The sequence below is a fragment of the Plecotus auritus genome (assembly GCF_963455305.1).
Source record: "Plecotus auritus genome assembly, chromosome: 3".
Taxonomy (NCBI): Eukaryota; Metazoa; Chordata; class Mammalia; order Chiroptera; family Vespertilionidae; genus Plecotus; species Plecotus auritus.
In genome coordinates, this window is record NC_137772.1 from 226,046,640 (window position 1) to 226,073,740 (window position 27,101).

General features: G+C 56.8%; 1 protein-coding gene across 6 annotated transcripts in view; it reads left to right on the forward strand.

Annotated features, from left to right (window-relative positions):
- PPARA (peroxisome proliferator activated receptor alpha) overlaps nt 1-27,101 on the forward strand; it is a 65,281-nt gene that overhangs the window by 30,255 nt on the left and 7,925 nt on the right. For all 6 annotated transcript variants that reach the window (XM_080660979.1, XM_080660977.1, XM_080660975.1 and 3 more), the window contains 5 exons: nt 211-468; nt 8,491-8,651; nt 11,404-11,542; nt 12,843-13,045; nt 23,431-23,878. In XM_080660979.1, coding sequence (XP_080517105.1) covers nt 261-468; nt 8,491-8,651; nt 11,404-11,542; nt 12,843-13,045; nt 23,431-23,878 — 1,159 coding nt within the window. In that variant the 5' untranslated portion in view covers nt 211-260. The remainder of the gene's footprint in view (nt 1-210; nt 469-8,490; nt 8,652-11,403; nt 11,543-12,842; nt 13,046-23,430; nt 23,879-27,101) is intronic.

The window sequence follows — 27,101 nt, forward strand, 5'->3', positions numbered from 1 at the left end:
CAGCTGATCCATGAGTCTCTCTCATCATGGATGTTTCTCTCTCTCCCTCTCCCTCTCCCTTCTTCTCTCTAAAAAAAAATCAATAAAAACATTTAAAAAAGAAAAAAGAGGGGTACCGGTGCACGGGCGTCTTCCCGGTAAGGGACGTTTTCGGGAGTGGGGACCGTGTCCCTCCGGGTCAGCTTCACCGGCCACTCCTCTCTCCTCCAGCTCCTGGCAGCGGGTTGGCGCGGGCCGGGCGGCCGGCGCCGCTGGGCAGGATGGTGGACACCGAGAGCCCCATCTGCTCCCTCTTCCCCCTCGAGGCCGAGGACCTGGAGAGCCCGCTGTCTGAGGAGTTCCTGCAGGAGATGGGGAGCATCCAGGAGATGTCCCAGTCCATCGGCGAGGACAGCTCCGGAAGCTTCAGCTTCACCGACTACCAGTATCTAGGGAGCGGCCCCGGGTCAGAGGGCTCTGTCATCACGGGTGAGTGTGCGGTTCCGGGAGAGCCTATTTCTCCACCGAGGAGAGGTGCCCTTTAGCGGGGGGGGGGGGGGGGTGGGGGGGGAGAAGGGGGAGGGGAGTTGGGGGGGGAAGGGGGGTCACATCTCCTGCAGCGACAGTGACATCTTTCATGCAACGACTGTAGCCCTGCGTGTGCCCCTCCTGAATTCCTTGAAAACAGACACCCCTGGTGTAATAAAAATGACGCCTTTTCCAAAAAAATATATATTTTTATTGATGTCAGAGAGGAAGGGGGAGGGAGAGAGAGAAACATCCATGATGAGGGAGAACCCTTGGCTGGCTGCCTCCTGCATGCCCCGCACTGGGGTTCAAGCCCGCACCCCGGGCGTGTGTCCTGACCGGGAATCGACCGTGACCTCCTGGTTCCTAGGTCGACCCTGAGCCACGCCGGCCGGGCCACTGCCTTTTAACCCTGGCAGGTACACGAGCCACCTCCACTTCCGGCATTAGGAACGACCAGGCAGCCCCGGCCAGCATGACTCGGGGGTTAGAGTGCCGCCCAGCAGGCTGAGGGGTCTGGGGTTCAAGTCCCGGTCAAGGGCACATGCCCGGATTGCACATTTGATCCCCATCCCTGGTCTGGGCGTGTGCGGGAGGCAGTCAGTCCACGTGTCTTTGTCACACGGATCTCTCTCCCCCCCCCACCTTCCCCTTCCCTCCCGCTCCCTTCCACCCTTCCTGAAAGTCAGCGGGAAAAATACCCACCCCAGCACGTGCTGTGAGCGCACCTGGTTTGAGGGCCCCGTCTGGGCGGGGCTGGGCACAGGGCTCCTGGGCGGAAGTGGTCTTGGGGGGGCCTGGAGCAGGTGACCTACATCAGCGAGGGGCGGCATCTTGTGGCCGGGAACGAGGTCTGGGTGCGGTTTCCGGCCGAGAGGGGGACACGGGGGCCCTGGGGGAGTCGCGAGAAGGGTCTCCGTGGCCACGTCTGGTGAAGGTCTCGGGCCCTTTCCCTCCCCGGCTCCTCTCTGCCGCGTTCTTCTCACTCATTTCCGCCCCTGGACGGTGGTTTCCGTGACCTTCCACGGCGGGAAGCGGTTCACGGGTAAAACCGAGGACAGACGGCAGTGGGGAGGGCGTGCTCTGAAGTAGGGGGGGGGGGAAACAGACACTGTTGACAGGAGGTGGCAGGAGGGGCGGTGGGCCAGCCAGGAGCAGGGGCGGGGGCGGGGGGGGGGAGCACCTTCTCATTCACGCATTTGCCTTGCATCTTCTCTGGCGAAGCTTCTGTTCAAACCTCCGGCCCGTCTCTGAGCGGAGCTGCTCGCTGCTGCTGCTGCTGCTGCAGGAACACCCGGGCCTGCACCCGGGCCTGCGCGCTTTGGCGAGCTGCGTGGTTTATGCCTGCTCCCCCGGGTCCAGGCTGTCCCCTCTTCCTCTGATCGGGGCCCCTCCAGGAGCATGGCGCCCTGGATGTGACGGCGTCCGACGGCCAGAGCTGTTTCCTTCACGGACCGTGCCCTGCGTCCGACCTGAGAATCCGTGTCTGACCCACAGTCGCTTCCGGAAGTCTGTTCTTGGGGTCACACTGATGCTCACGGCTCTCCTTCCCTTTGCGCCTGTCAATGTTCTCTCGGCGTTTATCAGATCGGCGGCCGCCTCCACCCAGGGCCTCCACATTGTCCGGAATCGCCAGCCATGGTGTGGGCGTCTGTTTCTGGACTCTGTTCCGTCCCGTGGATGCGTGGGTCTCATGTGACACCAATGCCACAGACTCCCGAGGTCGGGGGGCGTCCGTCCTCCACTTGATGCTTCTTCCCTGAAGACGTTTGAGGATCCTGGGCCCTTTGCATTCCCACGTTCACTCTAGACTAGCCGTGGGCAAACTACGGCCCGCGGGCCGGATCCAGCCCGTTCGGCTGTTCTATCCGGCCCGTGGAGCCAAAAGAGCAGAGGGTTCTCTTGCTCTCCCCTCCGCTCCTTTGCTTTGAATTTATATTAGTTCACACAAACACTCCATCCATGCTTTTGTTCCGGCCCTCCGGTCCAGTTTAAGAACCCATTGTGGCCCTCGAGTCAAAAAGTTTGCCCACCCCTGCTCTAGAATCAGCGTGTCCGCTTATCCCAAAGCAGCCTGCGGAGGCTTTGCCTGGGGTTGCGTTGAATCCGCTGATCACTGTGGGGAGAACGGGCATCTTAAGAATGCTGAGTCTTGCCGAAACCGGTTTGGCTCAGCGGATAGAGCGTCGGGCTGTGGACTGAAGGGTCCCGGGTTCGATTCCGGTCAAGGGCATGTACCTTGGTTGCGGGCACATCCCCAGTTGGGGGTGTGCAGGAGGCAGCTGATCGATGTTTCTCTCTCATCGATGTTTCTAGCTCTCTATCCCTCTCCCTTCCTCTCTGTAAAATATCAATAAAATATATTTAAAAAAAAAAAAAAAAAGAATGCTGAGTCTTCTGAGCCAGGACTTGACTTCTCCATTCACTCTAGGCCCGTGGTCGGCAAACTGCGGCTCGCGAGCCACATGTGGCTCTTTGGCCCCTTGAGTGTGGCTCTTCCACAAAAGACCATGGCCTGGGCGAGTCTATTTTGAAGAAGTGGCGTTCGAAGAAGTTTAAGTTTAAAAAATGTGGCTCTCCAAAGAAATGTCAATCGTTGTGCTGTGGATATTTGGCTCTGTGGACGAATGAGTTTGCCGACCACTGGGCTAGGCCTTTAGCTGCCCTCAGCAATGTTTTGTTGTTTTCCGTGTATGCGTCTTTCGCGTGTCTTGTCAGACGGATGGCTAGGTGTCTCACACTTTTGGATGCGGTTGTAAATAGTTTTCACATTTCAATTTCCGATCATTCGTTGCTGTTGATAAAAATGCAGTTGATTGGCCGTTAATCTCATATCCCACACTCTTGTTCAACTGATGAATCCGTTCCAGTAGTTTTATGAACTTTCCTTAGGATTTCCTACACAGATAGCTGTGTCATCTGCACATAAAGACAGTTTCCCTTCTTCCTTTTCTAGCTGGATGCCTTTTATTTATTGTTCTTGTCCTATTACACAGGTTAGATTCTGGGCAAACTTTTTGACTCGAGGGCCACAATGGGTTCTTAAACTGGACCGGAGGGCCGGAACAAAAGCATGGATGGAGTGTTTGTGTGAACTAATATAAATTCAAAGTAAAGGAGCGGAGGGGAGAGCAAGAGAACCCTCTGCTCTTTCGGCTCCGCGGGCCGGATAGAACAGCTGAACGGGCCAGATCCGGCCCGCGGGCCATAGTTTGCCCACGGCTGGGTTAGAACCTCCAGGACAACGCTGAGGGGACTTGACACATTCCCGCCTTGTTCCTGCTCCTAGAGGGAGCATTTCTTCAGTCTCTTGCCACTAAGTATGATGTTAGCTATAGCTTTTTTAAAAATAAATCTTTAGTGTTCAGATTATTACAGGTGTTCCTCTTTTTTTTTCCCCCATAGCTCCCCTCCACCTGATTCCCCACCCCACCCCACCCCATGCCCTTACCCCCCGCCACTGTCTTCATCCATAGGTCTAAGATTTTTGTCCAATCTCTTCCCGCACCCCTCACACCCCCTTCCCCCTGAGAATTGTCAGTCCACTCCCTTTCTATGCCCCTGATTCTATTATATTCACCAGTCCATTCTGTTCTTCAGATTTTCTATTCACTTGATTTTTAGATTCACTTGTTGGTAGGTATGTATTTGATGTCATTTTGCTGTTCATAATTTTTATCTTTACCTTTTTCTTCTTCTTCCTCTTCTTAAAGAATACCCTTCAGCATTTCATGTAATCCTGCTTTGGTGGTGATGAACTCCTTTAGCTTTTTCTTGTCTGTGAAGCTCTTTATCTGACTTTCAACTCTGAATGATAGCTTTGCTGGGTAGAATAATCTTGCTTGTAGGTTCTTGCTGTTCATCACTTTGAATATTTCTTGCCTCTCCCGTCTGGCCTGCATAGTTTTTTATAACTGCTCTTCATCAGGTTGAGGAAGTTCCCTTCTAATTCTAGTTCTCTGTGAGTTTTTATCAAGAATGGATGTTGGGTTCTTTCCCGATACTTTTCCTGCATCAAGTAAGAGGATCAAATTGTTTTTCCTTCTTAGTATGTTCGTTTAGTGAACTACATTGTTAGATTTTCACAGGTTGAGACACCTTGCATTTCCAGGATAAATCCTACTTGGTCTTCGTGTATTGTTGGATTTCACTTGCTAACATTTTAGGAATCTGTGCCTCCATGTACATGAGGTGTATTGGTTCTATTTTCTTTTCTTGTCGTCTTTGTCTGGTGTTGGTATTAGATTAATGCTGGCCTCCTGGGTGAGTTAGGGAGTATTCCCTCCTCTTCCGTTTTTTTGGAAGTATTTTTGTAGAATTGATTTTATTTATTTATTTTAAAAAATATATTTTATTGATTTTTTACAGAGAGGGGGAGAGAGAGAGAGTTAGAAACATCGATGAGAGAGAAACATCGATCAGCTGCCTCCTGCACACCCCCTACAGGGGATGTGCCCACAACCAAGGTACATGCCCTTGACCGGAATCGAACCTGGGACCCTTGAGTCTGCAGGCTGACGCTCTATCCACTGAGCCAAACCGGTTAGGACTGATTTTATTTTTTAAATGCTTGGTAGATTTCACAGATGAAACTATGTTCTTTCTCCTCCTCCTCCTTCTTCTTCCCCAGTCTCATTTCAGTCTGTGTTCTGTTGTGGACAGTTCATTTTGCGATGTCTTTGAGTTTACCGATCTTCCTTCTGGCCTAACCTTCTCCCAATCCCATTCAGTATGTTCTTCCCATCAGGTATTAGGATATCATGGTTTGTTTTTAATCACTCTCCCTACCTAACATGTTCGGTCTTTCATCTGGCTTCCTGGACGTTTAAACAGACCTCTTGTCGACAAAACCTAGCACCTGGCTGGTTTCTGGGTCAGTTTCAGTGCAGTGATTTTCCTCCTGGTTACGGGTCATATTTTCTGCTTCTGTGTGTTTGTCATTTTTGATTGGATGTCACACGTTGTGTTGGTGACGGCGTTTTTGTCTTCCTGCAGATGTTCTTGAGCTTTGCTCTAGCCCAGCCGTGGGCAAACTACGGCCCGCGGGCCGGATCCGGCTGTTCTATCCGGTTCTCTTGCTCTCCCCTCTGCTCCTTTATTTTGAATTTATATTAGTTCACACAAACACTCCATCCATGCTTTTGTTCCGGCCCTCCGGTCCAGTTGAAGAACCCATTGTGGCCCTCGAGTCAAAAAGTTTGCCCACCCCTGCTCTATCCTTCCAGGCCTTGCTTGGACGCCAGAAGTAGCTTTGCCCAATACCGAGGCAAAGCCCTTCGCCACATGGCCCATGAATTCTGAGGCCGCCCACCGTGAGTGGTGGGACCAGGCCGGGTCCAGCTCCTGGGAGCCCCGGGGGCGTCCCCTCGGGTCATTTCAGGTTGCCCCCGCGTCCCTTTTCTTTCCGTCTCTCTCAGCCAACGGAGCAAAGACGTAGTAACGCGCGTCTGTACACCTCGCCGTCGGCACCAGCCTTCTCCGCGGGGCCATTCTAGCCCATCCTCCTGCTGTCCCGCTCCCGGCTCCGGCAGGAGGGCCCGGCCCCGCGCTCCGCCACCCACCCCAGCAGGCGTTCGTGCCCAGGCGCGTGTGCGGGGCCTCAGACCTGTTAGCCCGGCCCCGCGGCTGCTTCATGGGCCCGCGGGCGGCGCTCCGGGCGCTGTAGCCTTTCGCGTCCGACCCCGCCATCCCCCAGCTTCCAAGTCAGCGCCTCCGCCCTTCAGCGAGCTTGTTCCGGGCACGTGGGACCCCCTAGGTTCTTCGGGGGGGCACTCTGCCTTCCATGCGGGCCCCCCAGACCTCCCGCGTTATGTTTGCTTTATCGGCCACATCCAGGTCCGCTCGGTACTGACCGTTCTGTGGGTTTTGACAAGCGCATAGCCTCCTGCGTCCACGGTCGCGTTTTCATACGAGGAGCTTCCCGACGGCCAAGGAGCCCCTGTGCCCCCGTCTTCAGCCGGCCGCCCGGCCCCACGGCGCAACGATCGTTCTCCCGGCCCCGCAGCCCTGCCTGCCCCAGAGCCGCTCCTTCGCTCGCCGGCCCGCAGACTCGGCCGTCGGGCCGTGAAGAAAGCCGCGGGGCGCACTCGAGCTTGGTTTCTGTGTGGCCGTCCATGGTCCGACGGCTCGGGCGAGTCCCCGGGAAGGCAGTTCCTCTTGCTCAGGGGACTCTGCGGCCTGCCCTCTGCGTGGCTGTGCCGGGGGTCCGGCTGCCCCGCGTCCTGGCCTGCGCGGTGGCGTCAGTGTTTGGAGCTGGCCAGGCTGACGGGTGTGGTGACGTCACTGTTGTGTTCGTTCCGTTTCCTAGCGACCGGCGCCGGCACATGGCATCGCTGCACACGCCCGCCTGCGGCCGGCCCGCCCTCGCCAGCGGCGCCCTCGCAGACCGATGCCCGTCCCCAGTTGGGCAGTTTCACTGTTGGGACGGTGAAGGCTCCTTTGTGTACTTGAGTGACGAATCTCTGATCAGACGTGTGTTTTGCAAATATGTCGTCCCGTTCCGTGGCCTCTCCTTCATTTCCTGACAGGTGCAGCTGAGCCTTGTCAGCTCAGGGCGGAGCGTCGACCTGTGAACCAGGAGGTCAGGGTTCACTTCCCGGTCAGGGCACAGGCCCGGGTGACAGGCTCGGTCCCCAGTGGGGGGCGTGCAGGAGGCAGCTAGTCCATGATTCCCTCTCATCATGGATGTTTCCATCTCTCCCTCTCCCTTCCTCTCTGACATGAGTAAACATATATTTTTAAAAAGAGAGAGTCCAGCCAAAACCGGTTTGGCTCTGTGGATAGAGCGTCGGCCTGCGGACTCAAGGGTCCCGGGTTCGATTCCGGTCAAGGGCATGTACCTTGGGTGCAGGCACATCCCCAGTGGGGGGGTGTGCAGGAGGCAGCTGATTGATGTTTCTCTCTCATCGATGTTTCTAACTCTCTCTCCCTCTCCCTTCCTCTCTGAAATCTCTCTCCCTCTCCCTCTCCCTTCTGCTCTGACATCTCTCTCTCTCCCTCTCCCTTCCTCTCTGACATCTCTCTCTCTCCCTCTCCCTTCCTCTCTGACATCTCTCTCTCTCCCCCCCTCCCTTCCTCTCTGACATCTCTCTCTCTCTCTCTCCCTCTCTCTTCCTCTCTGACATCTCTCTCTCTCTCCCCCTCTCCCTTCCTCTCTGACATCTCTCTCCCTCTCCCTTCCTCTCTGACATCTCTCTCTCCCTCTCCCTTCCTCTCTGACATCTCTCTCTCCCTCTCCCTTCCTCTCTGACATCTCTCTCTCTCTCTCTCCCTCTCCCCTCCTCTCTGACATCACTCTCTCTCTCTCTCTCTCTCTCCCTCTCCCCTCCTCTCTGACATCTCTCTCTCCCTCTCCCCTCCTCTCTGACATCACTCTCTCTCTCTCTCTCTCCCTCTCCCCTCCTCTCTGACATCACTCTCTCTCTCTCTCTCTCTCCCTCTCCCCTCCTCTCTGACATCTCTCTCTCTCTCTCTCTCCCTCTCCCCTCCTCTCTGACGTCAGTGAAAACATATATTTTAAAAAGAGAGCGTCCAGCTTGTTCTTTCCTCCACGGGCCACGCTTGGCTTGGCGTTGCCCACGTGGGTTCTCGAGCTTCGTGCCGTGCAGTTTGCTGAGTTCATTGCAGAAGCGCTGGAGGAAGCAGACAAAGTAGCGGGTTCTGTAGGATGCGCCAGGCCGGGGGCTCGGGGAGCCCGTGGGTGCAGGGACCGGCGAGACGGCCGGGTCTGCAGGTCTAGGACGCGGGCAGCTCGGCAGGCGTGTGGGCGGTGCCAGCGCATGGCCGTGGTAGGGGCACAGGAGGGGCTGGGACAGCCCAGGACGGGGCGACTCAGGCTGGGAGCCCCTCCCACCGCTGACGCTCCTCCCCCAGCCTCTCCCCTGTGAAATCAGACTCTCATGAAGTTGACGGGGGGGGGGGGGGGGGGGGGGGGGGCGGAGGGGATGCCGTGAAAACTCACCAGTGTCTCCTGTCTGTCCTCAGACACGCTTTCCCCGGCTTCGAGCCCCTCATCGGTCTCCTATCCTGTGGTCCCCGGCAGCGCCGACGAGGCCTCCAGCACAGCACTCAACATCGAATGCAGAATCTGTGGGGACAAAGCCTCGGGCTACCATTACGGGGTTCACGCGTGTGAAGGCTGCAAGGTACGTGGGCCCCCGAGGAGGAAACAGGTGGCCTCCTCTAGGGACCATGTGTGGTTCATTTTATTTTCTTTTCTTATTTTTAACCCTCACCCGAGGACATTTTCCCATTGGCTTTTAGAGCGAGTGGAAGAGAGAGGGAGAGACAGAGAGAAATAGCGATGGGAGAGAAACACATCGATGGGTCACCTCCCGCACGCGTCCCAACCAGGGCCTGGGCCGGGGAGGAGCCTGCAACCGAGGTGCATGCCCTTGACCAGAATCGAACCCGGGACCCTTCGGTCCACAGGTCGACACTCTATCCACTGAGCCACACCGGCCAGGGCCCTTTTCCTTTATACAGGATGTTTGTCATTGCGAAAACAGATCTGCAAACGGCAGCGGAGGTGAAACTGAGCTAAGCAACAGGGATGTCTCTCCTCGGAGAGCCTGGCAGGCCCCGCACTGGCCCCGTAAACGCCGCTCTAAAGGCACGTACGCCGCGCTCAGGGGCCCTTCACTTGGATGCGAGGCTGGGAGCTTCGGTCCCGTCTCTCTCACCCTCACCAGCGCGCCAGGGAGGGCAATGGTCCCGCGGCGGCCAGGGACGGACGTACAGTGTCGCTCTCGCTCTGCGGCCCACAGCGCCTGGCGGCAGCCAGCCTGGTGCTGCCCCGCCCAGCTGCTCCGGACCCCCGCCCCCCCCATCACCCTCGTGCAGCTCCTCGTTCTCAGGCTCGCTCGGCCAGACCGCCACACACACGTGACGCAGGGCCAGCGGCTCAGAAGGTCAGGCCGTGTCCCCGGCATTCTGCCCACTGGGTCACTGGCCCTTCGGTGGCTCTCCAGCGTGACAGTGAGAAGGACCACGTGCCGTCCCCTGCAGCTCCCACGGCATCGCGTCCTCTTACAATTACAGGCACATGTCAGGGCGGCCTCATGCCGTGATGCACAGCAGAGCTGGTCGTCTGAGTGCTGGGTACAGGGGGTCCCTTCCCTGCGCACGCTGGCGTCTTACTAGTGTTTGGAGAATGCCACGGCCTCTAATGGACGTTGCACCCTGCATTCTCCCAACACCGGCACCCTGCCTCGAGCCAGCCTGGTGCGCAGGTAGGACGGCCACGTGAGGCAGCCTGGTGCGCAGGTAGGATGGCCACGTGAGGCAGCCTGGTGTGCAGGTAGGATGGCCACGTGAGCCAGCCTGGTGTGCAGGTAGGACGGCCACGTGAGGCAGCCTGGTGTGCAGGTAGGACAGCCACGTGAGCCAGCCTGGTGTGCAGGTAGGACAGCCACGTGAGGCAGCCTGGTGTGCAGGTAGGACGGCCACGTGAGCCAGCCTGGTGTGCAGGTAGGATGGCCACGTGAGGCAGCCTGGTGTGCAGGTAGGATGGCCACGTGAATCAGCCTGGTGCACAGGTAGGATGGCCACGTGAGGCGGCCTGGTGCGCAGGTAGGATGGCCACGTGAATCAGCCTGGTGCGCAGGTAGGATGGCCACGTGAATCAGCCTGGTGCGCAGGTAGGATGGCCACGTGAATCAGCCTGGTGCACAGGTAGGATGGCCACGTGGACCACCCTGGTGTGCAGGTAGGACGGCCACGTGAGGCAGCCTGGTGTGCAGGTAGGACGGCCACGTGGACCACCCTGGTGTGCAGGTAGGACGGCCACGTGGACCACCCTGGTGCGCAGGTAGGACGGCCACGTGAGCCAGCCTGGTGTGCAGGTAGGATGGCCACGTGAATCAGCCTGGTGTGCAGGTAGGACGGCCACGTGAGCCAGCCTGGTGTGCAGGTAGGATGGCCACGTGAGGCAGCCTGGTGTGCAGGTAGGACGGCCACGTGAGGCGGCCTGGTGTGCAGGTAGGACGGCCACGTGAGGCAGCCTGGTGTGCGGGTAGAATGGCCACGTGAGGCAGCCTGGTGTGCGGGTAGGATGGCCACGTGAGGCGGCCTGGTGTGCAGGTAGGACGGCCACGTGAGGCAGCCTGGTGTGCAGGTAGGACGGCCACGTGAGGCAGCCTGGTGTGCAGGTAGGATGTGGCTCAGCGTGGCTCAGGGATTGAGCATCAGCCTATGAACCAGGTCACATTGGATGCCCAGTCAGGGCACAGGCCCAGATTGCAGGCTCCATCCCCAGTAGGGGGTGTGCAGGAGGCAGCTGATCCATGATTCTCTCCCATCATCGATGTTTCTCTCTCTCTCTCCCTCTCCCTTCCTCTCTGAAATCAATAAAAACATATTTTTAAAAAGAATACATGAGCCAAAACCGGTTTGGCTCAGTGAATAGAGCGTCAGCCTGCGGACTGAGGGGTCCCGGGTTCGATTCCGGTCAAGGGCATGTACCTTGGTTGCGGGCACATCCCCAGTGGGAGGTGTGCAGGAAGCAGCTGATTGATGTTTCTCTATCATCAATGTTTCTAGCTCTCTATTCCTCTCCCTTCCTCTCTGTAAAATATCAATAAAATATATATTTAAAAAAAAAAAAAAGAATACATGAAAAACCCTGTGTAAACTGTAACCGCACTGAGCAGCTCTCTGGGGCTCAGAACTGGGTCCCTCCAAGCCAGATGAGGGTACTTGGAGACTCTTTTGAATTTCGCCTCGTTTTCTTATTTCTACTTTTACCTGTAAGGAAATTTAAATTTTTTTCAACTCGCCCCAGTTGCATCAGACTTTTCAGAGCCGTGTCTCTGAGTTTAGCTCATGCCAAGAGGTGCCGCGTGAACAAGGGGTGTGGCTGGAGCCTCGGCGTCGGCTCACGCCCCGCGCGTCCCCCAGGGCTTCTTCCGGCGGACGATCCGCCTGAAGCTGGCGTACGACAAGTGCGAGCGGAGCTGCAAGATCCAGAAGAAGAACCGCAACAAGTGCCAGTACTGCCGCTTCCACAAGTGCCTGTCGGTCGGGATGTCCCATAACGGTAGGGAAGGCTGCCGCCGTGCTCCGCCCGCCTCGCGTCCCGCCGCTCTCCGTCGGAAGGGGCTCTTTGGAAAGCACGTGCCGCGGCCTGGAATGCCCGGGTCATGCCGTGGCCATAAATGCCCGGGTCGTGCCGTGGCCATAAATGCCCGGGTCATGCCACGCTGTAAATGCCCGGGTCATGCCATGCCGTAAATGCCCGGGTCACGCCATGCTGTAAGTGCCCGGGTCAGGAAGCGCCTCGGGTAGCTGAGGCCAGCCCAGCGCGGGAGTCACTGTTAGAAGCGTCAGACGCCGAGACTCGGTGACGTGAGACTTTAAACCGGTTGTAAGTCGCCGATGGTAGGCAGGGCCGTGGGTTCATGGCACACACAGGAAGCACGTGCCAGTGTAAGCACCCTCCCCTGTTGGGAGTTCAATTGCACTGAAGCCTATTCCCGTTTTAGAACGTGCCAGTCATTATGTGCAAGTAAATTTAAAATAACGAGTTCAGCCCTACCAGGCGCTCAGAGATTGAGCGTCGGCCTAGGAACCAGGAGGTCACAGTTCGATCCCCGGTCAGGGCACAGGCCCAGGTTTCGGGCTCGATCCCCAGGGAGGGGCCTGCAGGAGGCAGCCGACCCATGATTCTCTCTCATCATGGACGTTTCTCTCTCTCTCTCTTCCTCTCTGAAATCAATAAAAACATTAAAAAATAAAATAACGAGCTCATAAGAGTTGCAGTCTACCTTCTGGAGAAAGAAAAAGGTGCGAGGCCCCCCTTCACCTCCTTCATCACAGACCGATGACGCACCCGTGGCGGCAGCCGGGACCCGTCCCACCAAAGCAATGGCTCATGCTGTTGCCTTTTATTTTAACGTTAAAAAATTTTTTTAAATAGGTGTCTTTATTGAGTTCAGAGAGGAAGAGAATTCAGGGAGAGAGAGAGAGAGAGAGAGAGAGAAACATCAGCGATGAGAGAGACTCATTGATCAGCTGCTTCCTGCACGCCCACCACCCAAGGCGTGTGCCCCGACCGGGCATCTAACCGTGACTTCCGGGTCCACAGGTCGACGTTCAACCCGGAGCCACCCTGGCCGGGCACTGTGACCTCTGAAAAGGGCAGGAGCAGCGGGGCCTGGGTCTTCCTGTGTCTCCAAAGCGGGAAGGGAGCGGGCTGAGGCAGCTCCGACCTGACCTGTCAGCTTTCACTCCGAGTTCATTCCCGCGCGAACGTGGCGTGCGCGGCCAGCCCTCCTCTCCCCGCAGTGCTCACCTCTGTTTGTTCCCCGCCATTCCACCCCCCCCCTCCCTCCCCGCAGCAATTCGTTTTGGACGGATGCCCAGATCCGAAAAAGCGAAACTGAAAGCAGAAATCCTTACGTGTGACCACGAGGTGGACGACTCGGAAACGGCGGACCTCAAGTCGCTGGCCAAGCAGATCTACGAGGCCTACCTGCGGAACTTCAACATGAACAAGGCCAAGGCCCGCGTCATCCTGGCGGGCAAGGCCAGCAACAACCCGGTGGGTGTCTGCGGGGCGGGCGCCGCGTCGCGGTCCCTTCGGCCGGTGTGGGCCCGAGTGCGGGGCGGGCTGAGACACAGTCTTAGGTGGGAAACAGCATACCCCGAGGCGGGAGGCAGGGCACGGACGTGGAGGTCGGAGCCACTAACGTGTCGCTGCCCCCAGTCCTCGGCTTTTATCTGCCGCAAAGCTCCAGCGACCACGTTCTTAGAATGACTGTGTAACTGGCACACTCACACACAGCTCCCAGCGACCACGTTCTTAGAATGACTGTGTAACTGGCACACACACTCACAGCTCCCAGCGACCACGTTCTTAGAATGACTGTGTAACTGGCACACTCACACACAGCTCCCAGCGACCATGTTCTAAGAATGACTGTGTAACTGGCATACTCACTCACAGCTCCCAGCGACCACGTTCTTAGAATGACTGTGTAACTGGCACACTCACTCACAGCTCCCAGCGACCACGTTCTTAGAATGACTGTGTAACTGGCACACTCACTCACAGCTCCCAGCGACCACGTTCTTAGAATGACTGTGTAACTGGCACACTCACAGCTCCCAGCGACCACATTCTTAGAATGACTGTGTAACTGGCACACACACTCACAGCTCCCAGCGACCACGTTCTTAGAATGACTGTGTAACTGGCACACACACTCACAGCTCCCAGTGACCACGTTCTTAGAATGACTGTGTAACTGGCACACTCACAGCTCCCAGCGACCACGTTCTTAGAATGACTGTGTAACTGGCACACACACTCACAGCCCCCAGTGACCACGTACTTAGAATGACTGTGTAACTGGCACACACACTCACAGCTCCCAGCGACCAGGTTCTTAGAATGACTGTGTAACTGGCACACACACTCACAGCTCCCAGCGACCACGTTCTTAGAATGACTGTGTAACTGGCACACTCACACACAGCTCCCAGCGACCACGTTCTTAGAATGACTGTGTAACTGGCACACTCACTCACAGCTCCCAGCGACCACATTCTTAGAATGACTGTGTAACTGGCACACACACAGCTCCCAGCGACCACGTTCTTAGAATGACTGTGTAACTGGCACACTCACTCACAGCTCCCAGCGACCACGTTCTTAGAATGACTGTGTAACTGGCACACACACTCACAGCTCCCAGTGACCACGTTCTTAGAATGACTGTGTAACTGGCACACTCACTCACAGCTCCCAGCGACCACGTTCTTAGAATGACTGTGTAACTGGCACACTCACTCACAGCTCCCAGCGACCACGTTCTTAGAATGACTGTGTAACTGGCACACTCACTCACAGCTCCCAGCGACCACGTTCTTAGAATGACTGTGTAACTGGCACACTCACAGCTCCCAGCGACCACATTCTTAGAATGACTGTGTAACTGGCACACACACTCACAGCTCCCAGCGACCACGTTCTTAGAATGACTGTGTAACTGGCACACACACTCACAGCTCCCAGCGACGACGTTCTTAGAATGACTGTGTAACTGGCACACACACTCACAGCTCCCAGTGACCACGTACTTAGAATGACTGTGTAACTGGCACACACACTCACAGCTCCCAGCGACCACGTTCTTAGAATGTGTAACTGGCACACACACAGCTCCCAGCGACCACGTTCTTAGAATGACTGTGTAACTGGCACACACACTCACAGCTCCCAGCGACCACGTTCTTAGAATGACTGTGTAACTGGCACACTCACTCACAGCTCCCAGCGACCACGTTCTTAGAATGACTGTGTAACTGGCACACTCACACTCACAGCGACCACATTCTTAGAATGACTGTGTAACTGGCACACACACTCACAGCTCCCAGCGACCACGTTCTTAGAATGACTGTGTAACTGGCACACACACTCACAGCTCCCAGCGACCACGTTCTTAGAATGACGGTGTAACTGGCACACTCACAGCTCCCAGCGACCACGTTCTTAGAATGACTGTGTAACTGGCACACTCACAGCTCCCAGCGACCACATTCTTAGAATGACTGTGTAACTGGCACACACACAGCTCCCAGCGACCACGTTCTTAGAATGACTGTGTAACTGGCACACTCACAGCTCCCAGCGACCACATTCTTAGAATGACTGTGTAACTGGCACACTCACTCACAGCTCCCAGCGACCACGTTCTTAGAATGACTGTGTAACTGGCACACACACAGCTCCCAGCGACCACGTTCTTAGAATGACTGTGTAACTGGCACACACACAGCTCCCAGCGACCACGTTCTTAGAATGACTGTGTAACTGGCACACTCACTCACAGCTCCCAGCGACCACGTTCTTAGAATGACTGTGTAACTGGCACACACACAGCTCCCAGCGACCACGTTCTTAGAATGACTGTGTAACTGGCACACACACTCACAGCTCCCAGCGACCACGTTCTTAGAATGACTGTGTAACTGGCACACTCACTCACAGCTCCCAGCGACCACGTTCTTAGAATGACTGTGTAACTGGCACACTCACACTCACAGCGACCACATTCTTAGAATGACTGTGTAACTGGCACACACACTCACAGCTCCCAGCGACCACGTTCTTAGAATGACTGTGTAACTGGCACACACACTCACAGCTCCCAGCGACCACGTTCTTAGAATGACTGTGTAACTGGCACACTCACAGCTCCCAGCGACCACGTTCTTAGAATGACTGTGTAACTGGCACACTCACAGCTCCCAGCGACCACATTCTTAGAATGACTGTGTAACTGGCACACACACAGCTCCCAGCGACCACGTTCTTAGAATGACTGTGTAACTGGCACACTCACAGCTCCCAGCGACCACATTCTTAGAATGACTGTGTAACTGGCACACTCACTCACAGCTCCCAGCGACCACGTTCTTAGAATGACTGTGTAACTGGCACACACACAGCTCCCAGCGACCACGTTCTTAGAATGACTGTGTAACTGGCACACACACAGCTCCCAGCGACCACGTTCTTAGAATGACTGTGTAACTGGCACACTCACTCACAGCTCCCAGCGACCACGTTCTTAGAATGACTGTGTAACTGGCACACTCACTCACAGCTCCCAGCGACCACGTTCTTAGAATGACTGTGTAACTGGCACACTCACACTCCCAGCGACCACATTCTTAGAATGATTGTGTAACTGGCACACACACAGCTCCCAGCGACCACGTTCTTAGAATGACTGTGTAACTGGCACACTCACTCACAGCTCCCAGCGACCACATTCTTAGAATGACTGTGTAACTGGCACACACACTCACAGCCCCCAGTGACCACGTACTTAGAATGACTGTGTAACTGGCACACTCACTCACAGCTCCCAGCGACCACATTCTTAGAATGACTGTGTAACTGGCACACACACAGCTCCCAGCGACCACGTTTTTAGAATGACTGTGTAACTGGCACACTCACTCACAGCTCCCAGCGACCACGTTCTTAGAATGACTGTGTAACTGGCACACTCACTCACAGCTCCCAGCGACCACATTCTTAGAATGACTGTGTAACTGGCACACACACAGCTCCAAGTGACCACGTTCTTAGAATGACCGTGTAACTGGCACACACACTCACAGCCCCCAGTGACCACGTACTTAGAATGACTGTGTAACTGGCACACACACTCACAGCTCCCAGCGACCACGTTCTTAGAATGACTGTGTAACTGGCACACACACTCATAGCTCCCAGCGACCACGTTCTTAGAATGACTGTGTAACTGGCACACACACTCACAGCTCCCAGCGACCACGTTCTTAGAATGATTGTGTAACTGGCACACTCACTCACAGCTTCCAGCGAACACGTTCTTAGAATGACTGTGTAACTGGCACACACACTCACAGCTCCCAGCGACCACATTCTTAGAATGACTGTGTAACTGGCACACTCACTCACAGCTCCCAGCGACCACGTTCTTAGAATGACTGTGTAACTGGCACACACACTCACAGCTCCCAGCGACCACGTTCTTAGAATGACTGTGTAACTGGCACACTCACTCACAGCTCCCAGCGACCACGTTCTTAGAATGACTGTGTAACTGGCACACTCACAGCTCCCAGCGACCACGTTCTTAGAATGACTGTGTAACTGGCACACTCACTCACAGCTCCCAGCGACCACGTTCTTAGAATGACTGTGTAACTGGCACACACACAGCTCCCAGCGACCACGTTCTTAGAATGACTGTGTAACTGGCACACTCACTCACAGCTCCCAGCGACCACGTTCTTAGAATGACTGTGTAACTGGCACACTCACTCACAGCCTCCAGCGACCACGTTCTTAGAATGACTGTGTAACTGGCACACACACACTCACAGCTCCCAGCGACCACGTTCTTAGAATGACTGTGTAACTGGCACACTCACTCACAGCTCCCAGCGACCACGTTCTTAGAATGACTGTGTAACTGGCACACTCACAGCTCCCAGTGACCACGTTCTTAGAATGACTGTGTAACTGGCACACTCACTCACAGCTCCCAGCGACCACGTTCTTAGAATGACTGTGTAACTGGCACACTCACAGCTCCCAGTGACCACGTTCTTAGAATGACTGTGTAACTGGCACACACACTCACAGCTCCCAGCGACCACATTCTTAGAATGACTGTGTAACTGGCACACACACACACACAGCTCCCAGTGACCACGTTCTTAGAATGACTGTGTAACTGGCACACTCACTCACAGCTCCCAGTGACCACATTCTTAGAATGACTGTGTAACTGGCACACACACAGCTCCCAGCGACCACATTCTTAGAATGACTGTGTAACTGGCACACACACTCACAGCTCCCAGCGACCACGTTCTTAGAATGACTGTGTAACTGGCACACTCACTCACAGCTCCCAGCGACCACGTTCTTAGAATGACTGTGTAACTGGCACACTCACTCACAGCTCCCAGCGACCACGTTCTTAGAATGACTGTGTAACTGGCACACACACTCACAGCTCCCAGTGACCACGTTCTTAGAATGACTGTGTAACTGGCACACTCACAGCTCCCAGCGACCACGTTCTTAGAATGACTGTGTAACTGGCACACTCACTCACAGCTCCCAGCGACCACGTTCTTAGAATGACTGTGTAACTGGCACACACACTCACAGCTCCCAGTGACCACGTTCTTAGAATGACTGTGTAACTGGCACACTCACAGCTCCCAGCGACCACGTTCTTAGAATGACTGTGTAACTGGCACACTCACTCACAGCTCCCAGCGACCACGTTCTTAGAATGACTGTGTAACTGGCACACACACTCACAGCTCCCAGCGACCACGTTCTTAGAATGACTGTGTAACTGGCACACTCACTCACAGCTCCCAGCGACCACGTTCTTAGAATGACTGTGTAACTGGCACACTCACAGCTCCCAGCGACCACGTTCTTAGAATGACTGTGTAACTGGCACACTCACAGCTCCCAGTGACCACGTTCTTAGAATGACTGTGTAACTGGCACACTCACTCACAGCTCCCAGCGACCACGTTCTTAGAATGACTGTGTAACTGGCACACACACAGCTCCCAGCGACCACGTTCTTAGAATGACTGTGTAACTGGCACACTCACTCACAGCTCCCAGCGACCACGTTCTTAGAATGACTGTGTAACTGGCACACTCACTCACAGCTCCCAGCGACCACGTTCTTAGAATGACTGTGTAACTGGCACACTCACTCACAGCTCCCAGCGACCACGTTCTTAGAATGACTGTGTAACTGGCACACACACACTCACAGCTCCCAGTGACCACGTTCTTAGAATGACTGTGTAACTGGCACACTCACTCACAGCTCCCAGTGACCACATTCTTAGAATGACTGTGTAACTGGCACACACACAGCTCCCAGCGACCACATTCTTAGAATGACTGTGTAACTGGCACACACACTCACAGCTCCCAGCGACCACGTTCTTAGAATGACTGTGTAACTGGCACACTCACAGCTCCCAGTGACCACGTTCTTAGAATGACTGTGTAACTGGCACACACACACACAGCTCCCAGTGACCACGTTCTTAGAATGACTGTGTAACTGGCACACACACTCACAGCTCCCAGCGACCACGTTCTTAGAATGACTGTGTAACTGGCACACTCACTCACAGCTCCCAGCGACCACGTTCTTAGAATGAATGTGTAACTGGCACACTCACTCACAGCTCCCAGCGACCACGTTCTTAGAATGACTTTGTATCTGGCACACACAGCTCCTAGCGACCACGTTCTTAGAATGACTGTGTAACTGGCACACACACTCACAGCTCCCAGTGACCAGGTTCTTAGAATGACTGTGTAACTGGCACACACACTCACAGCTCCCAGCGACCACGTTCTTAGAATGACTGTGTAACTGGCACACACACTCACAGCTCCCAGCGACCACGTTCTTAGAATGACTGTGTAACTGGCACACTCACAGCTCCCAGTGACCACGTTCTTAGAATGACTGTGTAACTGGCACACTCACTCACAGCTCCCAGCGACCACGTTCTTAGAATGACTGTGTAACTGGCACACACACTCACAGCTCCCAGCGACCACGTTCTTAGAATGACTGTGTAACTGGCACACACACTCATAGCTCCCAGCGACCACGTTCTTAGAATGACTGTGTAACTGGCACACACACTCACAGCTCCCAGTGACCACATTCTTAGAATGAATGTGTAACTGGCACACTCACTCACAGCTCCCAGTGACCACATTCTTAGAATGACTGTGTAACTGGCACACTCACAGTTCCCAGCGACCACGTTCTTAGAATGACTGCGTTATTGGCACACTCACTCACACACACACACACACGCACACACACACACACACACACACACACACACACACATCTAGTTAGTAGCTGCCGGATTCCAGAGCCATATCTGAAGTGCGGTCTGAACAATCCCATCCTAATGCCGTGAAATGAAACCATTTACTTCCCACCCAAATGCCTTCCTGCCGGCCTCCTCCCCACACCTCAGGCGCCTCCTTTGGGCCCCCTCCTCCCTTTTCTTCGAGGAGAAGGCGGGGCCTCCGAGGGCTTAGAAGCGGTTTGTTGATGGGCGCTGCACTGTCTGTGGGCAGTTCGGGCCTCTGCCTCTTCAGGAGCGCCTGTGAGTGCCCCTGGGGACCCCTGCCCCGCACGTCCTCCCCTGCCAGCCGTCCTGCTGCCCTCCCCCTCCGTAACCGGCCGCCTCCGCTGCAGGGCTCACCGCAGAGCTGCCCTCAGAGGGGGCGGCCGAGGTCAGCCGATGAGGACATTGACCTTTCCCTCGGAGCCCGGCGCCCGGGCCCAGGTCCCATGGGTGCTGAGGACCGCGTGAAGCAGCCCTCCTCGGGAGTTACAGGCTGGGAATCGCAGTCGCAGGAAAGTAGAGTATTTCACAAGCTCCTGACTCACCAACAACCAAACCTCTTTTTTTTTAAAAAAAAAAAATATTTTTATTGATTTCAGAGAGGAAGGGAGAGGGAGAGAGAGATAGCAACATCAATGAGGAGAGAGAATCATTGATCAGCTGCCTCCTGCACGCCCCCTACCGGGGATCGAGCCCGCAATCCAGGCACGTGCCCTTGACCTGAATCGAACCTGGGTCCCTTCAGTCTGCAGGCCAACGCTCTATCCATTGAGCCACACCTGCCAGGGCCCAAACCTCTTTTTTACGGAGCCTTTTAGTTCTTCAGTGGACCCTCCAATGAAAGAGGCCGGGGCGTCTTAGGAGGGTTCAAGCAGCTGTTAAGCCACAGCCACGCCAGCAGCCAGGGGCGCCTGCAAACTAGACCCTCTCTGGGTCACAGGGGTAAAGCAAAATAATCTTTAAAGTGTTTTAAGATTGGTTTTAGAGAGGGGAGGAGGGAGGGGGAGGGAGGGAGGGAGGGAGAGGAAGGGGGAGGGAGAGGGAGGGAGGGAGGGGGAGGGAGGAAAGAGAGAGAGAGAGAGAGAGAGAGAGAGAGAGAGATGTTGCACGTAGTTATGCATTCATCGGGTGCCTTTGTGTGTGCGCTGGCCGGGGTTGAGCCCACAGCCTGGCGTATCAGGATGACAAGCTAACCAGCTGAGGCACGCCGGCAGCCTTTCCACTGCGCATGTCCATCCTGGAGGTGGTGAGTGAGGGTGGCCCCGAGTTAGAGGGACCCGCATCCTGATCCCCTTCACGTCCTCTTAGGTCTCTCTGACACCTCCGCTTCCTCCGTTGGATTTTCAGAACTTAAAGCAAACCTGAAAGTCATCTTTACTCTTTTAAAAAAAATGTTTTTATTGATTTGAGAGAGAGAGAGAGAGAGAGAGAGAGAGAGGGGGGAACCGGGAGAGGGAGAGAAACATCCATGTTGGGCATTGACCCATGGAGGTCATGGTTTGATTCCGGGTCAAGGGCACATGCCCGGGTTGCTGGCTCGATCCCCAGTGGGGCGCGTGCAGGAGGCAGCTGATCGACGCTTCTCTCTCATCATCGATGTCCCTCTCTCCCTCTCCCTTCCTCTCTGAAATCAGTAGAAATATATTGAAAAAGTAATTAAAAAATAAGAAGCGAAGCAAGGAGACTACCTCCTGGCGTGTGGCTGAGAACAGGGTCTGACACGAGTGGGGGAAGGAGTTCCCACGTCGTGGTCCACATCGCGGGCGTCCGGCCAGGCTCCCGGCCCCTCCAGGACGGGCGCGGCCCTCGGACGGCTGGCTGCCTGGCGCCATGCGGGCTCCCCTCCTGCCTCGGTGGGAATACGCGTACGACTGACGTCGTCCCTGGATTGAAAGACAGACCTGATATTTTACGCCATTTCTAGAAACGTGTAGTGAGACCCAACCACGTGTCATTGACTAATTCCATCCAGAGCGGTCCTGCCACAACTCACAGATGTCCCCTAGACGCTCGCTTTCCGTAGGAAATGCCATGTCGCTGTCCTTCGGAGCTGGGTTGTCCTGGTAACAGCGTCACACACTCAGGACGCTGTGGAGTGTGAGCAGAGGCGGCGGGGACGGGGGGGGGGGGGGGGTCGGCGGGGAGCCTGGAGGTCTTGCGGGGGCGCCGTCGGGGGACCAGGCGCTGTCTGCCCCGCACCTGACGACGGCTCACTTGGCGGGCACAGCCACCTGTGATGTCAGGCCTGAGCGTGAAGGGCAGGTTCTGAAGGGAAGGCTCAGTTGCACAGGTTTTTCAAATAGTCTCACCACGAATGTTGACGTTGGGCAAATTTCCAGGTGTTTTAGCTCCAGTTTCTCTGTAGCTTTTTTTTTTTTTAAAGTATATTTTATTGATTTTTTACAGAGAGGAAGGGAGAGGGAGAGAGAGTCAGAAACATCGATGAGAGAGAAACATCGACCAGCTGCCTCCTGCACACCCCTTACTGGGGATGTGCCCGCAACCAAGGCACATGCCCTTGACCGGAATCGAACCCGGGACCCTCAGTCCGCAGGCCGACGCTCTATCCACCGAGCCAAACTGGCTAGGGCTTCTCTGTAGCTTTTTAAAAAATATATAAATATATATATTTCTTGACTTTAGAGAGGAAGGGAGAGGAGAGAGAAACATCAACGATGAGAGCGAACCACGGATCGGCTGCCTCCTGCAAGACCGCCTCAGTGGGGTCAAGACCGCAACCCGGGCCTGTGCCCTGACCGGGCATCGAACTGGGACCTCCTGGTTCACAGGTCAACGCTCACCCTCAGAGCCAGGCGGGCTGGGCACGTCCACCAGGTCTTCAGAGAGCGCAGGCCCCGGGGGTTTGGGAGGGAATGGCACGGGCACGTGCGGCCTGTCCCACGGGGCTTGTCACCCGTCCAGGATTGGGGCTCCGACGGGAAGGGGCCAGTCCCGTGCCCGGGAACAAGCGGTCCCCACGCTTTCCCGTGACCCCAGAGCAGGGCCCGCCGGGCTCGTTGGCTTGGTCCCGCACGAACGCCAGCCTCCTGTGTGGTGGGTGCTTTGCGCCGTGTGCTCACCGCAGTCGGCGGCCGACGTGCGCGCTGTCCGAAGCGGCAGGCGCTAAGGCTGGCGGGGCTGTGGCGGGGCTGTGGCGGGGCTGTGGCGGGGCGGCTGCAGGAGCCCTCGGGGGCCCGGAGGACGTGACAGAGTCGTGACGGCGCTTTGCCAATACTGTCCCGCTCGCTTCCTTGCCCAGAGCCGTCCCTCCCTTTCTGAGCAGTGTCACCCCCTCCCGCCAGGGTCAGGCGGTGACCGCGCGTCCCCCTGACCCTGCTGCCGGCTCTCCGCTGAGGTCCCCTCGTCCCGCTGATGCTGAGGTTCTTTAAGGACGAGGACCGCGCGCCGTACCCGCCGGGATCGGTACCCGCCGCGGCCCGCCCGTCGGGAGGACGGGCGTCGCCGGTCGCTGACGGGGCCCGCTTCCCTTCGCAGCCCTTCGTCATACACGACATGGAGACGCTGTGCATGGCCGAGAAGACGCTGGTGGCCAAGCTGGTGGCCAACGGCATCCAGAACAAGGAGGCGGAGGTGCGCATCTTCCACTGCTGCCAGTGCACGTCCGTGGAGACGGTCACGGAGCTCACGGAGTTCGCCAAGGCCATCCCCGGCTTCGCGGGCCTGGACCTGAACGACCAGGTCACGCTGCTCAAGTACGGCGTGTACGAGGCCATCTTCGCCATGCTGGCCTCCGTGATGAACAAGGACGGCATGCTGGTGGCCTGCGGCAACGGCTTCATCACCCGCGAGTTCCTCAAGAGCCTGCGCAAGCCCTTCTGCGACATCATGGAGCCCAAGTTCGACTTCGCCATGAAGTTCAACGCCCTGGAGCTGGACGACAGCGACATCGCCCTGTTCGTGGCGGCCATCATCTGCTGCGGAGGTGAGTCGGCGGCGCCGTGGCTCCCTGTCACTCACAGGCTCCTGGCGGCGGGGTGGGGGGATGGGGGGGTCGGCCACGGGAGGACCGAGGGGCTGGTGCTGTCGTGGAGCGGGCACTGGTGGAGGGGGTGCGGGGGGGGGCTCTGGGCCCCCAAACTGCCACCAACCAGAAGCAAGTGAGTTACACCAACACGGCATCACATACTGTCCACTATGTATGTTCGGGTTATCGTTACGACATGTAAATATATGTTGTTTATAAGCAGCACATCACATAATCCTACAGAAGTATGTCAGGTCTGGTTGACAGTCACGATGTCACACAGTGCGTGGTGTGTCACGTATGACACAGGCGTGTGCCGCCGCATCACAACGCTTCAGTCAGCAAGGACCCGCCCGCGGTGGGTCGCGGCGGCTGGAAGCCTCGTGCTCGGGGGAGGCCTGGGGACTCCTCGCGCTGTGGCCGTGGGTGGACCCGCCCGTGGCGTCATGCGTCTGGTCCGGGCTCCTGCACGTCGCACCGCCCGTCACTGAACTCCGCGGCTCTTACACAGAAACGTCTCTGGCAGCGGCCGTGCTCCGGGCAGGCCTCACGCCTCGTGTCTGTCTCGTGCTCCTGCCATTTCCTCCTGTGCGTGATTGAGCCTCTGGTGGTGGTTTCGTTTTATCAACCCTCACCCGAGGGTACTTTCCCATTGATTTTAGGGAGAGTGGGAGGGAGAGGGAGAGACAGAGAGAAACATCCATGTGAGAGAAACACAGCGATTGGTTGCCTCCTGCATGAGCCCTGACCAGGGCCCGGGCCGGGAGGAGTCTGCAACCGAGGTACAGGCCCTTGACCGGAATCGAACCCGGGACCCTTCGGTCTGCAGGCTGACGCTCTGTCCACTGAGCCACACCAGCTAGGGCGAACCTTCAGTTGTTTTGTACAGTAAGGTGCATGCAGGCTGCGAGCCCAGGGGCACTGGCCTGTGCCGTACAGCGGGGTGTGCAGGGGCCCAGGTGTACAGGAGACCCAGGTGTGCAGGGGCCCAGGTGTGCAGGAGACCCAGGTGTGCAGGGACCCAGGTGTGCAGGGGCCCAGGTGTGCAGGGGCCCAGGTGTGCAGGGGCCCAGGTGTGCAGGGACCCAGGTGTGCAGGGGCCCGGGTGTGTAGGGGCCCGAGTGTGTAGGAGACCCAGGTGTGCAGGGACCCAGGTGTGCAGGGGCCCGGGTGTGTAGGAGACCCAGGTGTGCAGGGACCCAGGTGTGCAGGGGCCCAGGTGTGTAAGGGGCCCAGGTGAGGAGACCCAGGTGTGCAGGGGCCCAGGTGTTCAGGGGGCCCAGGTGTGCAGGGCCCAGGTGTGCAGGAGACCCAGGTGTGCAGGGGGCCCAGGTGAGGATACCCAGGTGTGCAGGGGCCTAGGTGTGCAGGGCCCAGGTGAGGAGACCCAGGTGTGCAGGGCCCAGGTGAGGATACCCAGGTGTGCAGGGCCCAGGTGTGCAGGGGCCCGGGTGTGCAGGGGCCCGGGTGAGGAGACCCAGGTGTGCAGGGCCCAGGTGTGCAGGGGCCCGGGTGTGCAGGGCCCAGGTGTGCAGGGCCCGGGTGTGCAGGGGCCCAGGTGTGCAGGGCCCAGGTGTGCAGGGGCCCAGGTGTGTAGGGGCCCAGGTGAGGAGACCCAGGTGTGCAGGGGCCCAGGTGTGCAGGGCCCAGGTGTGCAGGGGGCCCAGGTGTGCAGGGCCCAGGTGTGCAGGAGACCCAGGTGTGCAGGGCCCAGGTGTGCAGGTCCCAGGTGTGCAGGGCCCAGGTGTGCAGGGGGCTGTACCAACTGAGTGTCTGTATTGCACTCTGTGATGTTCTCATGACAATGAAGTCACCTAAGGACTCACTTCTCAGAACGTAGCCGTGGTCAAGCGGTGCAGGACCGTCTATTATGTTATAACTAGAGGCCCGGTGCACGAAATTCATGCATGGGAGGGGGGTCCCTCAGCCCGGCCTGCACCCTCTCCAATCCGGGACCCCTCGGGGGATGTCCAGCTGCCTCTCACAATTCGGGACCGCTGGCTCCTAACTGCTCGCCTGCCTGCCTGCCTGATCGCCCCTAACCCGTCTGCCTCTGGCCGGCCACAGGCACGCAGGACCCAGGCTGGCTTCACCAGGGCTGGCCGCAGCCACAGGGGACCATGGGCGGGCAGCTTCGCCCGGGCTGCAGCCACAGGCGCCCAGGACCGCGGAGCATGCGGCTTGTCCCTCTCCCGGGCCGCAGCCTGGCTGGTCCCCATTCCTCTCTCCCCAGTGTTGAGTGTCTGAGCCATTACGGTGTGACAGCATGAGGGCATGATGACCATTTGCATATTAGCTCTTTATTATATAGGATGTCCCCTCTGTATCCCAGACAGTGTTCTGTGTGCCACACACAGCTCAGACAGCTGCGGTCACGACTGGCATGTTCATGCCGTTTCACGCTGAAATGTGCCAGCAGCTCCCCAGCAGCCGACGCAATTCGCTTTGCGGGAGGAAACTTCCGGTCCAGGGAGGGACTGGGCCTCTGCGATGCCGGCTCTGCAGCCCCGACCTCTGGCTCGGCATCGCGTTCCTTTAAATAGCCCGTCCTGGGTCTAAGGAGGTCAGCGCGCTGCTGTGAGGCCCGCCGATCCCGCCCCGCCTTGGGGGAGATGTGGGGCGCCTGTCCCACACACTCCTGGGACCTGTGTGGTCCCCGAGATGGACTTATTAGCAGAACTGAGGGGGGGCCAGGTGGGGGCAGCCCAGCCCCACGAGGCTGTCTCTGTACCACCCAGCTGGGCAGTCGGTGGACACGAGTGAAATGGCCGCAGCTGTGCTGACCTGTCACGCCCTTCAGACGCTCAGGACGCGAGGACAGAGGGTTGGAGAACTGTTTAGAGTGATCACAGATTCATAAAGGAAACTCCGGTCATATATCAACCTGAGATAGGAAGATGGCTGGTGAGACAGACAGACAGCCTGCAGGACGGGGTTAACATGTCGAGGGGGTCCGCCTTCTTTTTAAATTTCTGTTTAATAATTATAACCGCGGCGACCCTGTACAGCGCGGCTTTGACTGCGGGGTACACTCCGCTCGGATTCTGTTCAGTAAATACACAGCTGGCCTCCCTGTCCCCAGGCTCCGTACCCAGGGATTCAACCAACCACGGACCAAGAGCAGCATTTTATTTTATTTTATTTTTTTACATATATTTTATTGATTTTTTACAGAGAGGAA